The sequence below is a fragment of the Microtus oregoni genome, unplaced genomic scaffold, assembly GCF_018167655.1.
Source record: "Microtus oregoni isolate MIOR12 unplaced genomic scaffold, Mior012 000009F_ref0000495, whole genome shotgun sequence".
NCBI classification, from domain to species: Eukaryota; Metazoa; Chordata; class Mammalia; order Rodentia; family Cricetidae; genus Microtus; species Microtus oregoni.
This window is the reverse complement of record NW_024543068.1, coordinates 18,170,177-18,186,183: the sequence shown is the minus strand read 5'-3', so window position 1 is coordinate 18,186,183 and position 16,007 is coordinate 18,170,177. Positions and strand designations below refer to the sequence as shown.

General features: G+C 47.8%; 1 protein-coding gene across 3 annotated transcripts in view; it reads right to left on the bottom strand.

Annotated features, from left to right (window-relative positions):
* Nucleotides 1-1,533: 1,533 nt before the first annotated feature.
* The window catches only part of Zfyve26 (zinc finger FYVE-type containing 26), a 59,683-nt gene continuing 45,209 nt past the window's right edge, over nt 1,534-16,007 (bottom strand). For 2 of the 3 annotated variants that reach the window (XM_041658417.1, XM_041658419.1), the window contains exons 33-42: nt 14,653-14,800; nt 14,192-14,401; nt 12,958-13,179; nt 9,094-9,291; nt 7,862-8,061; nt 6,834-6,975; nt 6,317-6,376; nt 5,333-5,515; nt 4,719-4,763; nt 1,534-3,524 (exon numbers count right to left, since the gene is read on the bottom strand). In XM_041658417.1, the coding sequence (XP_041514351.1) occupies nt 3,321-3,524; nt 4,719-4,763; nt 5,333-5,515; nt 6,317-6,376; nt 6,834-6,975; nt 7,862-8,061; nt 9,094-9,291; nt 12,958-13,179; nt 14,192-14,401; nt 14,653-14,800 (1,612 nt within the window). In that variant the 3' untranslated portion in view covers nt 1,534-3,320. The remainder of the gene's footprint in view (nt 3,525-4,718; nt 4,764-5,332; nt 5,516-6,316; nt 6,377-6,833; nt 6,976-7,861; nt 8,062-9,093; nt 9,292-12,957; nt 13,180-14,191; nt 14,402-14,652; nt 14,801-16,007) is intronic. The other variant, XM_041658418.1, reaches the window with a different exon arrangement.

Below are 16,007 nucleotides of genomic sequence, written 5' to 3'. Positions count from 1 at the left end.
TGGGACTGAACACGAGATACTGGCGACACTGGTCACCCCTGGGAGATGGGAGGACTCTTCACTTGTATTCCTACTCCTACTGTATGGCCTATCTCCACCCCTTCACCTAAAGCAGACATGAAGCTGGACGGTGGTGGCGCACGCCTTTAATCCCAGCACTCGGGAGGCAGAGGCAGGCGGATCTCTGTGAGTTTGAGACCAGCCTGGTCTACAAGAGCTAGTTCCAGGATAGGCTCCAAAACCACAGAGAAACCCTGTCTCGAAAAACAAAAACAAAACAAAACAAAAAAGCAGACATGAAACATATCAAGTTTCCTAGTGGTAGAGGATTCTAAATAGAGTTTTTTATTTTTTATGGTGGAATTCAGTAACTGAGCCTAGGACTTTACACATACCAGGCAACTGCTATACTTTCAACCACATTTCTAACGCACTAATAAAACAATACTTTATGACTGAAGCTATTTCTGTCATGTTCACAGGTCATCCAAAGCTCTGTCCTTGCTTCTGCCCCTTTGTCCTTATGGACTGGTGGCCAACAGCGAGGAAAACGGGGATTCCACTGGAGTCTGTAAGTAGGTGCTGGGATCGAACCCCAGTTCTCTGTAAAAACAGCAATGCTCTTAACCCATCAGTCATCTCTCCAGCCCCAAAAAGGAGTTGAGCAGGAACATTCTTTTTTTTTTTTTTTTGAGACAGGGTCTCACTCTGTAGCCCTGGAACTCACTATTTAGTTGAGGCTGGCCTTAAACTCACAGAAATCTCCCTGCCTCTGCCTCCTGAGTGCTGAGGTTAAAAGGTACACACTGCCATGCCCAGACCCTTCTTAAGGTTTTAGGATTTACTAATACTTACGTGTATTGTGTGTGTGTTCGTGTGTACAGACATATTCATGCCACGGTGTGTATATGGAGGTCAGAGACAACTTGAACAGTCAGTTCTTCCTTTCCATCTTTGCGTGGGTGTCGACAGGCCTGTGTGGCAAGCGCTTTACCAACTGATATACTTCTGGGGCCCACTAGTAATTTTTTAATAAATTGGGAATTTGAGAAATTCACAATCGTATGAACAGCTAGTGCAGGAATTGTTCAAGAGAAAGTTAGTAAGCTGAACTTTATTCCCTACTCACATTTTCTTTCCACAGAACACATGAGCAAAAGGCAAGAGTCTGGAAACAGGGAGCACGGAGGGAAGAGGATCAAGAGTTCTAGATTACCTTCAGCTACACAGCAAGTTCATAGTCAATGTGGCTTACACGAGAACTTGTCTCAAAACAAACAGAAGTCATGGGCTGGAGACATGGCTAGGTAGTTAAGAGCACTTGTTCTTACATAGGACTTGAATGTAGTTCCCAGCAACTCACAGGCAGCTCACAACCACCTGTAACTCCAGTTCCAGGGGAATCCCATACTCTCTTCTGGCCTCCACAGGTGCCAGGCAAGCAAGCACATGGTATAGCATATAATTAGGCACTCATACAATTTATTTTTTTAAAAAGTGTACTTATATAAATCAAGCCATGAAGCCAAGAAGTAGGTGGAATAGACAGTTTATTGTGGCACGGGTGTAGAACACACAACCCTTCAACATGTACAGGTGCTTTGATGTTACTGTTGCTTTGCAGGAGACCACAGTGTGATGTCTGGGGTCTGTAGTTTCTTCTCTGTTAACCTGGTCAATGGTTACCTATTTTATAGCTCAAGTTAGGAGAAAGTCAGGGAAATCTGGTTGTAACACCCTAAATCAAGGGCTGTAGGACTTACAACCCAGGTGTGTAAAGTGCTTATTCTCAGTGCAAAAAGGACCACCTTGAGTGTAAGCAGACACCAGGCACTGGGGGCTCCCGGGACCTGGGTGGTGTGTTCTATGACTCAAGGAAGGGAAAGCCACCACCAGACTGCACTCTCAAGGGATCGAGTATTTTCCCCCAGCCTTCCTTCTCTAATAGGATCACAGACGTCCATTAACAGTTGTTAAGAAAATCTTGGTTCAGAAGAAATGAACAGGGCTTCTAAGCACCAGAGACACTGATTTCAGTTTCCAGTTCCTGTTGCTTTGGCAGCAAGGGGGAGACCAGTAGGCTGAGCTCTGGCAGGTGGGAGTCATGGGGCCACAAGCTTTTCTTTGGGGTTCTCATTTGTAAATCAGTCACTGAATGACAGACCCTTTCTCTTGAGCACTGACTGGTCTTGGGTGGGAAGATAAGCAGATGAGTATTTAACCCTTCATCTTGTCCCCACCATTGGATGGGACTCATTTGTTGCCTCCTTGTGCTGACTCATCTTAAGGCCCAACTGTGACGTGAACCCCATTCCCTCAGTGTACTGCTGCCACATGAGCCAGGTCTTTGCATATCCCAGCCCATGGTCCTGAGGAGACTGAAGGGAAGCACAAGGGATAGAGAAACGGTTTCTTAAAGAGGCACAAACAAGAATGCAGCTTGAATAGGTAGAGTCTGGTCATTTGTTTAGCCCCAGGATCCTGGCTACTATCTCTTTCCCTGGACGCTAAAAGACAAAGTCATGTGTTTTTACCCATCCACCGTGCAGTAGGGATACTGACAAGAGCCAGCCCTGTGTTTGAAGAGACCTACGTTTTCTTCCGCTCTGGATGGATGTGACGAGGCCTGGCCTCAGCCTCCCCAGATCTGACCATTATGCTGTCACCAGAGCCTTCAGATGCCCGCACCTGAAAACCTTGTGCTTGTGAGAGGTGCTGCCGGGAGGGCGCTCATGGTCCACAGGTGTAAACACTCCCAGTGCCTTCTCTGAATTTTGGAAAGGGAGAAGAAGCATTTCTTTTTCCAGCACTGCTTTGTAACTCTGTTAGTCCCTTGTGTTAAGAGGAGTCGCGAAAGTGTGCCTGCACAGTGGGGAGGAACCGTGGACAGACAGGATGACCTAGGGTAAGAACCAAAAATGCAGGGAAGGTTTGCAGACCAGCACAAAGCCAGCACAAGGTAGGAAGTAGAGTGCCTCTCTTCAGCAGAGGGGTCTCATTTGTTCAGAAAATGCTGGGGCGTAAACATGAGTGTACGGGAGCATGCACACATATGTGCACACATGCACACACACAGTCGCTCTGAGGTAGAAAGAAGTGGCTATCTCTAGACAAACACAAATCCTACAACTTCTCATGGCACTTGTGTGAAAGGACCTGCTCTCGCCCACACAGGCAAGCAGGGTCCAACCTGCTCACTCCAACCTTGGGCAGGGCCAGAAGTTCCACTCCACAGGAAGATGGAGATGGAGGGCGTTGTGTGGCATTGTGCCTGTGGTCAGAGCGCCCAGGCTACAGTTCCTAGGTTCTGCTGCCCAGGGTCACTTCCTGGAGCCTGAGCCATGGGCACCACGGGAGTGGCTTGTCAGCAGCCACTGAGCACAGATGTCTTGAACCACAGAGTCCCCACTGCTTTTGGCAGCCTGCTGCACCTGCTGGACCAGGGCGGCTGCCCGCGAGTGTTCTTGCTTCACAGCGATCAGGTAGGCAGAGCGCAGTTTGCAACACGCCAGATAGGCTCGGACCTAGTGATTGGTTGGGCACAAGATATTGGAAAGGAAATGATCAGAAAAGGCAGGCCAATGAACATAAAGAGTCCCAGGAAGTGCCGGTGGGTAAATAGTACTTCTCACGCACCAAACTGATAGCTAGGCTCTTGCCTTCTATTATTTCATAACAACATTCTAGACATCAAGCGATTGCACGGCTTTGTGTGCATATGATAAGCGCAATCACAGATGAAATAAGATTTTAAAGACCAAGCCGGGCGGTGGTGGCGCACGCCTGTAATCCCAGCACTCAGGAGGCAGAGGCAGGCGGATCTCTGTGAGTTCGAGACCAGCCTGGTCTACAAGAGCTAGTTCCAGGACAGGCTCCAAAACCACAGAGAAACCTTGTCTCGAAAAAAAAAAAAAAACCAAAAAAAAAAAATCGCATCTTGTTAAGTATTTTGTCATAGCAACAACAAGAATAGTAGCTAATATAGTGGGTTTTTCTTTCTTTCTTTCTTTTTTTTTTTTTTGGTTTTTTGAGACAGGGTTTCCCTGTAGCTTTGGAGCCTGTCCTGGAACTAGCTCTGTAGACCAGGCTGGCCTCGAACTCACAGAGATCCGCCTGCCTCTGCCTCCCGAGTGCTGGGATTAAAGGCGTGCGCCACCATCGCCCGGCAGTGGGTTTTTCTTACGGCACTCTTTTTCCCTCCAGAATAAGGAAAACTTTCCCCATCAGGAACCTCATCCAATCAGTCCACCTAAAGATGGAAATGAGATTTTCTCTATGGCTATCGGGCGAGAGACCTGAGAATAACACAGAGATTTAAAAACAGTCTCAGGGAGAGGGAATTGGGAAGGCAGCCAGGTGGTGGTGGTGCATGCCTTTAATCCTAGCAATCAGGAGGCAGAGGAAGGTGGATTTCCGTGAGTTCAAGGCTAGCTTGGCCTACACATTGAGTTCCAGGACAGGCTCCAAAGCTACACAAAGAAATCCTGTCTTGAATAAACAAAACAAACAAACAAACAAAAAATTGGGAAGGCAAAGGTTTGGGCAGTCAATGTTCATCTGCCCCATCTATTCCGTCTGGAGCTTTTCAACCACTGTCTAGGTCCTGGATAACAAAGAAACCGAGCCACAAGACTGCATGGAACTACTGTGTAGGGCAAGGGAAGCCTCAGTGCTATTCATTCAATAACAACACCAGATCTAGGAGACATCCTGCTCACCTTGTTGTCATCGCTGTGTATCGCCTGGATCAGTCCCTCCAGCTCCTGTGTACAACAGAGACATAGTGGCTGTGAAAGGAAGAAGCTGGGAGCCTCGGCTCAATCCAGTCTGAGCCCAGCTACTGTGACTCCAAGGTGGGGATGCCCGCCTGATCCTTCTCCCTACCTCAATTCCCACTATAAGAATAATGAATGATGGCTAATGATATTACTAAGCTTGGGTTGGGGCAGAAGGAGCATCTCCTACGAGGCCCGTGCTGAGCTTTCACAAATGGATGTGGCTCTGTTCGCCCCACAGCATGTCATAGAAGACGGTTTTGCAGGTAGCATGTTTCAAAGCCTACTCTAGTCTATCCATCAGAACACAGACATTTCCAAGTGTGCACACTATGAGACAAGAGGATGCCAAGGGACGCTTTCTGGAGACAGCCATCAGAATCATGACTTCTACAAAGAGAGAGTTGCTCAGAGTGAGGCCATGATTGCAGAGAGTTAGGAAGAGAAACGGATCTTGTAGTGAGGAGGAGGAGAAGGAGGAGGAGGAGAAGGAGGAGGATGATGGGGTGATTCTGAAGCAGATAGTGGCCACCCAAGAGATCCAGGAGTGAGCGCACCTGTGGTGGGATTCTCTTGAAGGCTTCCAGGCAGTTGAGGAGGATGGTGTCGCCGTCACTTTTGGCTGCCATGCCTGACTCACTGACACATTTGAGCAACTGCCGGATCTCACCGTACTTCTCCCTCTCCACCAGCTGCCTGGCGGCTCTGCAGTAGGTTGCAGCAGCATCCAGTTGGAAGTCCTAGGACAGATGTGGGATGACGGACTTAGGGCAGTGGGAGACGCCCACAGTGGGAAAGGATTGCAGTTACAACAGGGAACCCAAATAAAACAAACATGCAGAAGTAAAAAAGGCTCCCTTTGGAGTCAGGCAGACGTTTAAGAAGTGAGTATAAAAGCCGCCTCCTCTCGGTATGAAGTGGGGCACCCTACTTGCTTCCGTGGGGCTTTCTTTTCCTCAGGACAGGGTCAAGGCTGGTCTTCAGTGCTTGAGTTTCCTGTCCCCACTTCCCAAACAATGAGATTCCAGAGTCTACCACCGTGCCTGGCTTCATGGAATTTCAAAGACATTCTACTTAGTTCCTAAGACCCATCCTCTCTCCCCTGACTCACCTTTCTCTGGGAAATGGTGCACAGGGCTGGTGTTTGTTAAGAGCTGCCCAAGTGTCAAAACAGATTATCAAAACTCACTTGCTGGAACCTGCCAGATAAATGCTTTGAACCCAGCTTCGGTTAGCCCTTACACCACAGGAGTTCGGAGAGATAGCCTGGCTAGTCCTTCTAGACAGGCTCTCCTGAGATGGTGAGTGACATTTCTGCAGTGAACTGGTTGTGGCTAGCTGTCTTACATGTGCTCCTGGATACCTTTTGAGATGCTAAGATTGGCTTTTGGCTGACTCAGTTCTGTTATCTGTTTTGACATGTAAAGCTGCTCTTCCTGGGATAAGAATATTTTCTAAGGAGTAGCCTTTCCCAGAAATGTCAGGTACGGGGTCTCTTGCCATACGCTTGAATGGAACATCAAGATCACAGAACATCATACCTGTAGAACGCGGAATGCAATTCCAAAACCGTCTTCCACATTTTTCCCTCCCAGCATAACCTGGAGGGAGAGGGAGATAGAGATATGCTTAAAGGAATAATTATTCAAATAACTTCTCAATAAAAACATCAGGGTCCCTATTTATCTTTATCGTCACGTTTTTGTGGAGACAGGGTCTCTCTGCACAGCCCTGGCTGGTTTAGAACCCACTATGTAGATCTGGCTGGCCCTGAATTCACGGTGATTCTCCTACCTCTGCCTCCCTACCTCTGGGATTATAGATACGAGCCAACATACCCAATCCATTTGCTCAGTTATTAAATATATGTGGAGCCTTTACCGAGCACCCAGCAGCAGAGATCCAAGGGACCAAATGGACTCTAACTCCCGCCTGAGGCCCGCATTCCAATGGGGAGGAAGCCGTCAAGCAAATGACTGAAATAGTCAGATAATTACAATAGGGAAAAGCACTCTGAAGGAGGTGAGCTGTCTGCCACAGGTGAAACCCTGCACGCACCTTGCAGGCAACTTCCATCTTCATGTGGTTATTTCCAAAGAGCGTTGGCAGAGGCAAAGTGGTGACCTGCGAGGTGCCAGCGCTCTCACACCGATGTAAGAATCTGGTCACTTCCATCTGTAGCTGAAGTGTATTCATATGCCTGCGGGGACAGGGCAGGCACAGTGCAGCCTCAGCAGGCTCTCAGAGAGTGGGGGGCTGGGGCTGGGGCTGGGGCTGGGTGACTGGCTCATAAGAAGAGGGCAATGGAGAGAGCAAAGAAATGGCACAAAGGGAAGAGGCTTGAAATACCTTCCAAATAGCTACGGTTAGACAGAAACGGAAGACCTAGCGCCCCCCCCTCCCCCAGACATACAATTGTTAAGGTGCACTGTGGGGCTGGACAAAGACCTAGCCCCTCCCCCCAGACATACAATAGTTAAGGCGCACTGTGGAACTGGACAAGCTTCTGGCACTGACTCAACAATATTTACTGAGTATCTACGCAGCAGGTCCCAGAGTGAGCAGGAGGCTTGAGTCCTGCTTTCACGGCTCATGGGCTAGAGCAGAAATGGATAGTAACCAGACAGAGAAGAGTTTTCGTGTCTGAGTCTAAGAAGATAACTAATTAGAGTGTTGGAAAATCTGCTTTTTTTTTTTTTGAGACTAGATCTAGATATACCACTATCCTCAAACTCACAATCCTCCTGCTTCAGCATGTACTACCATGTCTGGCTAAGCCTTTTCTTTAGATAGTATGTTCCGAATAGAGGGGTTGGCAAGCATAAAAGAAAGAAAGTGCTTGGGTTGAGGATCCTGGAGGCCAGTGCCTGGAGGCCAGTGGCTGACACGTACCAAGGAAGAGTAGAGGGGCAGAGAGGGATTATGCTGGACCTTTTTTGCTCATGGTAAGGAATGTGGAATTCAGTCTGGGATAGCATGGGATCCTAATCCCTTCCGATAGTGGCTTTCCAGGCTGTAGCAGACACTGTCACCCATGGCTGCTGCCTTCCCGCCCTGCACTGACCATCTCCCGAGCTTTGACATACCTGGAGACATCAGCAGCAGTCATCTTCTTCCGGAAGAAGGTGCTTTTCTTCTTCCCGGAGCTGCGGGATGTTTCTTGGAGGTAGATCTTCAGGTGGTCCTTGGCCTTAAGCAACCACGAGAGCTTCTCTCCCAGCTCTGTGTAGGACTTTGCTTTGTGACTGAAGAACCAAATACAGGTCATGGCAGCCCGGACTTGGTCCTAGGATTGGGAAGCGAATGTTTGGTTTAGGAGAGATCAGAGATGTTGGTGGGTGGGGAGGGGGGTGGGTGTCACAAGAAGCCTGATCTGATTCCCCCTGATATAGCAGACCTTCAGGTTCTGGCCCTGTGATGTCTTCATCCCTAGCTGGAGCCTCGCTTCCTCTCGATAAGTGCCAGTGTCTACTCTATCATCAACAGAGCAGCATTTTACGTTAGTCATCACAGGGTCCCAGAGACCCTACAGTGAGCTGCCTGTCAAGCTCAGGTGGGATATTATCTCACCACGGTAGAGATCTCAAGGAAGATCCTTCCGACTCCCCATTAAGTAGATTCAGCTTTAAGTTGGCATCAGATGACCTCATTTCTGAGATCATAGTACTGAGAATCCTCAGACAGGGGGAGCCTGGTCCTTCTCCTTTCACGCATTTTCTTCTAAAGACACAAGCTTGCCAGAACATATTCCCTTCGTTCGTTCCTTCGTTACTTTGTTCCTTCGTTCATTCCTTCCTTTCTCCCTCCTCCTCATCTTCACTTTTATATTCCTTGGAGTCTTTTTTTTAAATTATACTATTTATTTATCTATTTATTTATTGATTTTTATGTGGGTGAGTATTTTGCCTGCATGTATGCCTGTGTACCACACATGTGCCTGACATCTGTGGAGATCAGAAGAGGGCATCGGATCTCCTGGGACTAGAGTTATAGATGATTATGAGTCACCATGTGGGTGCTGGGAATTGAACCCGGATCCTCTGGAAGAGCAGGCAGTTCACTTAGCTGCTGAGCCATCTGTCCAGCCCCACACTGTTTAAATTCTGAAGGATGCTATTATGGGCAAGATTAAAGCTTGGCTCTAAATGTAGGAGGAAAGTCTAAATATTTAATAATGTTGGATAGTGTGGTGGATTTGCTCCAGGGTCAAGCACCAAGATCAGGGATCAAATGACTGTCCCGTTCCCTCATCTTGCACAGCCTCCCCTGCACAACAAAGCACCAGCGCCAAGTGGAAGGGAGGATGGGTTGCTGTTACCTTCATAAACTGCTGCAGCTCATACAGGATGTGGTAGTAGTTCTTCTTCTGCAGATGCTGGCAGGCAGCGATCAGGTACGTTCCCCAGCTCTCCAGGGTTGGATCAATGGATTCCAGTAAGTTTTCCAAAGTGTGCAACTTCCCACTTTTGTAGCTTGGCTGGAAAATGCCTTCTATGAAGACCTCTGGAGGACTTTCCTGGAGCAGGAAAGAAGTAAGAAGTCAGAAGTGTGGGACTGGTTCTGGCAGCCTGGGATTTGCTCTGCACCTCCACACCCTCCTAGGGCAGTGCCTCTCAGCCTTTTCCTCTGAGAACCCCTCTCCAAGGATGCTCCATCCACTCCTTCCTTGAGTGGCTCTCTCCACTCATTGTTCTTTTTCTCCTAGGATTTATCCCCTATTGGCCCTGCACGCTAGCTAACAAGGAAATTCGACACTGCTAATTCCATCAGTATCAGTTCTTTATAGTGATGGGGATCAAACCCAGAGCCTCTCAAATGCTAGAAGACCTGTTTACTGTCTCCAGTGGACGCAGCAGCTTTGGAAAGAATAATGACTTCTTTCCCTTGAGAAACTATTTTTTTTTTTTTTTAGTTTTTCGAGACAGGGTTTCTCTGTAGCTTTGGAGCCTGTCCTGGCACTAGCTCTTGTAGACCAGGCTGGCCTCGAACTCAGAGATCCGCCTGCCTCTGCCTCCCGAGTGCTGGGATTAAAGGCGTGCGCCGCCACCGCCCAGCCTATTTTTTTTTTCAAAAAAAAAATAATTTTTTAAGTTAAATACATTGTTTAAATTTCTTGAAAAACTTTAAGCTTAATTTTTTTTAAGTAAGAAAAAAATCTTCATTTTGCTTTCATTATACAAGAAACCAAGCTCTCTAGGCATCCTTTCAACATCTCTGGCCACTCAATTTCCTTAGCTGGCTCCTCTCATCCCTGCAGGGCTCCTTTTCGCTCTACTTTCCTAGTGATTTCATCCAGTCTCATGGCTTTCCATGCTGTGTGTGATGACATCCACACCTCTACTTCCAGCCTGTTCATCCTCCTAGATCTCCCAAACTGGACCTCCTGTGGGATCCAGCTGCCTCTCTACAGGACTTCCTGCAAAGCCAATGCATCCAACACACAAAAGACTGCATTCTAGATTGTTCCATGAAACTTGCTCCTCCCACATTCTCCTCTTTCTCAGTCACAATACAATTCTTCCAGGGGCACAGGTCAAAAGCCTCAGGACCACTTTTCTTCTCAAACTCTGATATAAAATACCTCAGCAGGTTCTACCACTGGAACGCACCCAGAAGCTGCCCATGCCTCACACCCACAAGCTGACCTACTACACCATCCCATTCATGAATTATTGAAAGAGCCGTATCCATGGTACCCTTTCACAGTCTGTCTCCTTCACACAAAGCCAACAAACCAATTTTGCTGACACACGACTCCGAAGAAGTTACGCTTCAGCTCACTGTCTTCCAGTGATTCTGCTCCCCATTCACTAACAAAGCCCAGGCTCTCACAAAATCCACATATACTATGTGATTTAGCTATTGCCTTCCCGACTGTATCTGCTACCACCCAGGCCCCATCTCTCCCGGCTTCAGCCACCTGGCCTTTGTATTTGTTACTTCTTCTGCCCAGAGTACAACTCCTCCAGTTGTTCATGTGTCTTTCAGCCCTTTACTCAGATGCCACCACCTCTGGGCACCCCATCTTCTTCGGTTCTGCCTTTCCTTCTACTTCCCGTTCTCCTTCCTACCCTTCCTCTGCACTCTTCTGCCTTCTTCTTATGTTCATGCTCTTCTTCTGCTACCTCTTTTGATATAGAGCCTTTCTACATAGTCCTGATTATCCTAGAATTCACACAACTCTGTCTGATTCTGTCTCCCAAGTGTGTGTTCCTGTTCTGTGAATGCTTAACCCCTGTAAAGCTTGGAAGGATGGACAGAATTTCTCCAAGGAAAACAAGGAAGGCAGGGCATTCTAGGTAGATGGAACAGTGCATGAAGACTAATAAAGATAACAATATTAATATTTTGTTGAGGGGCTGGAGGGATGGTTCAGAGGTTAAGAGCACTGGCTGCTCTTCCAAAGTCCTGAGTTCAATTCCCGGCAACCACATGGTGGCTCACAACCATCTGTAATGAGATCTGGTGCCCTCTTCTGGCATGCAGACAGAATGCTGTATACATAATAAATAAATAAATCTTTAAAAAAATATTTTGTTGAGTCTAGAATATGGAATATCAATAGCATTCATGGTGAAAAAAATCAGAAATATGGGAGACAGATCCTGAGGTCCAGCCGCATGCTAAGGAGTGAGCTTTCATCCTAATGATGTGTGAAGGCCCTGTGGAGAGAAGGTGCTATGTTAGGAAGTTCACACTGAGGGCAGTGTGACAGGAACACACAGAAACCCTATGCACACCACGTGTCCAAGTGTCATTTTCAGTGCATTTTTTTCTCTGCACTCCTGCTTGCTTGAGGACAAAGGTAAGGGTCTTAAAAAGTTCAAGGGTAGTTGGTGACAGGAGACAAAGAGAAGGCTTCCTTACTGGCTTTGTCAGCTGCAAAGCGAGGGCAGTGCTGTCGTCAGCTTCCACTTGGACTATAAGATAAGCAGCTTACGTCTGGCTGCGCTTATCCAAGGCACCAGACTGATGGTTAACAGTCTGTGCCGGCAGAAACATCTTCACTTCTCAACTCATGCGGAGAGGGAGGGAAAGGGCGAATTAACTTCTAAATAATACGACTCATCCTGTATGGGTTAAGACACGCTCAGCAGTTGAGATACAGCAGCCGCCACACAACGGTCTCTTTCACTGTCCTGTAAGGGTCGGATCACAAGCTGGACTTCTCACAGAGTCGTCTAGCAGATGTCTGTTTGCAAACTACTGTCGGATGCTGTTGTGATTTAGTGTGGCTGACTGATGTTAGTCTGTGCTAAGTTCCTTCAGTTTCCTATGGAGTTTGGTAAATATCGGTCACTTTGTCAGAAAGTTACCATGAATGTTGAGATAAAAGGAATTCCAGGCCTACGACATAGCTCAGCGGGTAAAAGGTCTTGGTGTGCAACCTGACCATCTGAGTTTCGTCCCTGGGACCATGCAATTAGCAGGAGTGTGTATCTGTAAGCTCCGAACTCTGATGGAGAGGCGGGAGGCAGAAACAGAAGGAAGCTTATGGGTCAGCCAGCCTAGAGAATGCAGAACAGTACAGAGATAAGAAACCCCACCTCAAGGGTGGAAGGTGAGATCTGATTTCTGGAAGCTGTCCTCTGACCATAACCACGTGCACCATGGCCCTGTGTATAGACTCTCTGACACACACACACACACACACACACACTCCCCCCCCTCTAAAAAAGTAAACAAAAGGGTGATGACCAAGGAAGTAACTCTCTTAGCGCCGTCAGGAGGGAGGTGGAGGTGGCAGGGGAGTGAGAGAAAACCAAGGACAGGGTGTGCTGCCTCCTCATGCACACATGCGGGGTGCTCCTTTCTGTAACAGCTCTAGGTACACTCTGTCCTAGGCCAGGTGAAAACCAAAAGGTTCATCACTGTGCCTTAGGTCACACGAGACTCCCGTTGAGTACCTCACTGTGGAGACTGGCTGATGGTCTCACCGTGCTCTACACTGTGGGAGAGGAGACGAATTTGTTATTGCTGGTCAGAAGGGAAATTTGGGGTTTAATGTGAGACTTGCTGGTCTCATTGGATGACTATATAGACAAAGCTTCTTAGACCCGGCTCTGCAGGGAATTGTCTCACTGCTAGATGCTGAGTTAAGTATACCGGATGGGGTGGGGGGCAGGGTGGGTGTGGTCAAGGCGGCTACAGCCCTTGGGCTGTTTCTGTCCGAATGTCTCACCTTGTTGAGCAGGTGCAGCAGGGCTTCCCGAAGGCAGTTATGCCTTATGTAGAAGCTGATGATGGCTAAGTTGGTGCTGTAGTTGTGCAGGTAGAAGAGACATTCCTGATAGTAGGTGTTGTTCATGATCTTCCCATCAGGAATCACCTCGAGGAAGAGGCTCTGGGTCCGAAGGGTGGCTTCCAGTTCCCGCAAGGTGGCAAAGTAATCGTCATCTTGCTGCTGGCAGGAAAAAAGAATGGCTTTGAACTCCAGGGCCTAAGAAGTTAAGAAGTGATTCCCCCTCTTCTACCCCGCTCCCCACCCCCAGCTTCCAAGCAGCTTGGACCAGAGGCATTCACCATTAGGTCTGGCCTTCAACAAGTCTTAACACTAGAAAGGCTTGGTTGGCGGTGTATGTAAGGCCGAGGCAGAGGATTCGTGAGTTCCAGGCTGTTCTGGATCACACATTATAAAGCCAGGGACTGGGAGGTGGCTCAGCCATCAGAGGGCTTGTTGTTCAAGTCTGGGGACCCTGGCAGTCACGTACAAGTTGGCTGGTGTGCGCCTGTTACTCAGTGTTCGGACAGGCAGATTCTAGGGGACTGGGGCTAGCCAGAGAGGTGCTCCACTGCAAACAGTGAGCACCAGGTTCAGAGAAAGGCCCTGCTTGGAAAGAAACACAAAGTGCCGTGTGGCAAGACGGTTCAGCCAGTAAAGGCACCTGAAACCAGCCTGACTGCTGAATTTGATCCTGGGACGCTGGTGGGAGGCAGAGCTGACTCTGCGAGCCATCCTCTGACCTCCATGAATGTGTGGGCTCATATACATACACACACTCAAGACAAAAGTAAAAGAAAAAGGTAAAGGCTGACAGAAGACGGCAGTTAACAATGACCTCTGGCCTCCACACACGCATGCTTGGGCAAGTACATATGTATACGCACGCATACACTACAGTACACGCAATGCACAAAATAAAAAAAAAAAAAGAAAAACCCTAAATGGAAAATTAATCTGGGCACGTGATTTTAATTTTTGGATACCTCTATAGTATCTTTTAAAATACTGATCTTGTGTTGCTTATCTAACTACACATACTACAAACAAACAAAACACACAACACACGAACATCAGCCTAGCAGCCTCTGCGCCTAACCCCGCACTACTGACCAAACTGAAGCCATCATCCCCCTGGATCCTCACTGCTCCTAGCCTCTTACAGGACAGGGCACTCTGCCCGCTTTGCTCTTACCAAGGAGACGAGCGGTCTCACTGTGGACTCCAGGTACTCAATCACATCCTGGACTAGCCTTGAGCCATGACTCAGTTGATTGAGGTCAAGGGGAGGCTTGAGGCAGCGACTGAACTTCTCCCGTGCAGCAGCAAGGTTGCCAGCTTTAAGGCAGGCCATGCCCCAGGCATGCCATGCCCCCGTGGAATCAAGCCCGGTCTTTGTAGAGACCTGGAGGAAAAATTGCTCCATCTGTGAGAGGTGTCTACATTCAGGTCTGAGAGTCTTCCCAAGCCATTCTGTTCCTTTGCCCCAACCATCTGCCCAACATCCACATGCTGCAATTTTGCACACCAGCAAGTTGGTTGTGTCCTGGATGCATCCATGATTGGAACCAAAGAGAGATGGTGAGACCTGTTCCCAAGGCTAAGCAAAGGCCACTCATGACAGATGGGTAAAAGGAAGCTTTATCTTTGCCTCACCTCAACGCCCAGTTGGTAGTACTCAGCTTCCAGGAGCTGGTTCCTCAGCCTGGTCACCGCGGCTGGCTGCAAGATCTGGTCTAGAGATGGCACATGGCGATAGGCAGCGGTGACTAAAATATGCAGGACATCTACCTTGCTGATGTAACTACAGGGAGAGAGAGGGCATCGCAAATGAGGCTGTGTTGAGCTTTGGAGCAATTGTTGCTTGAAGCGTTTCTATTGCATCCTCATTGTTAAGTGCGATCATGAGACTTGAGAGATATACAGCACATGTACTCTGAGTGAAGGTTCGAGAGTCAGACTCTTTTAAGCCCACTCCCAACTTAATAGTTCTGAGGCCTGCCTCAACTCACTCATCTGTTATGTGGCTATCGAGCAGAAAATGAAGTGTGTCAAAGGAAAGAGCTTAGGATAGTGTCTGGAACTTGTATATATAATCTTTTGGTTTATTTTGAGCAGGGATGCCCTAGGTTTCCATCTGAGACAAGGCCTCTATATTGAATACTGGAGCTCACAAATTACCCACTTGCTCTTGGCTCTTTGGAAACCTGCTTGGAAGAGTCCAGAACAAGAGTCATTGACTCAGGCGCTGGAGAGATGGCTTACCAATTAAGAGCATTGGCTGCTCTTCCAGAAGACCTGGGTCTGGTGTTTAGTACCCACATCAAGGCTTACAACCACTTGTAACCTCAGTTTCACAGGACCTGACACCATCTTTTGGATTCTCTGGGTACCATGAATACTTATGGTACACATGCACACACAAACAAGATATTCATACATATAAAATACAAATAATTCTTTAAAAAAAAGTCCCACCGACCCATATTCCTGGTTGGTACAGTGGTTTCACTATGCCTATTTCCTGGAGGTGGCACCAGGCAGGGGCACCTTGGCCTTTTGAGTCTAGTCTAGTATTCAAACCCTCTCTCCGTGCCAAGAATGGCCTTCCTTGTAGCCCACTGAATCTTATTCCTTACTCCTTTGGCAATCTTACTCCTGACACCTGAGGATTAGAAAAACCTTAGCAGGACAGAGCCCAGAGGGCCAGACCATTCATTCTGCCTGATGTGGCAAGTTCACAGCTATGGTTCCTGGGTACTGTCTCAGAACTACAGCAGAAAAGCCGTGGCTCCTCACTTGTCTGCTTAGCAGTTTTCTATACCTTTAGTGATTCTTAACCTGGTAGGAACTGGGTAGGAGAAAGGATAGTGTGTAAAATCCAATTCGAAGCCATATAGTAATTCGAAGGTTTATATTATTAAGTCTCCCTTTGGAAAATGAAAAAATTTGAACTAGATGATGTGTTTTTGTTTGTTTGTTTGGTTTATCTATCAGAAGGCATAGTTAAA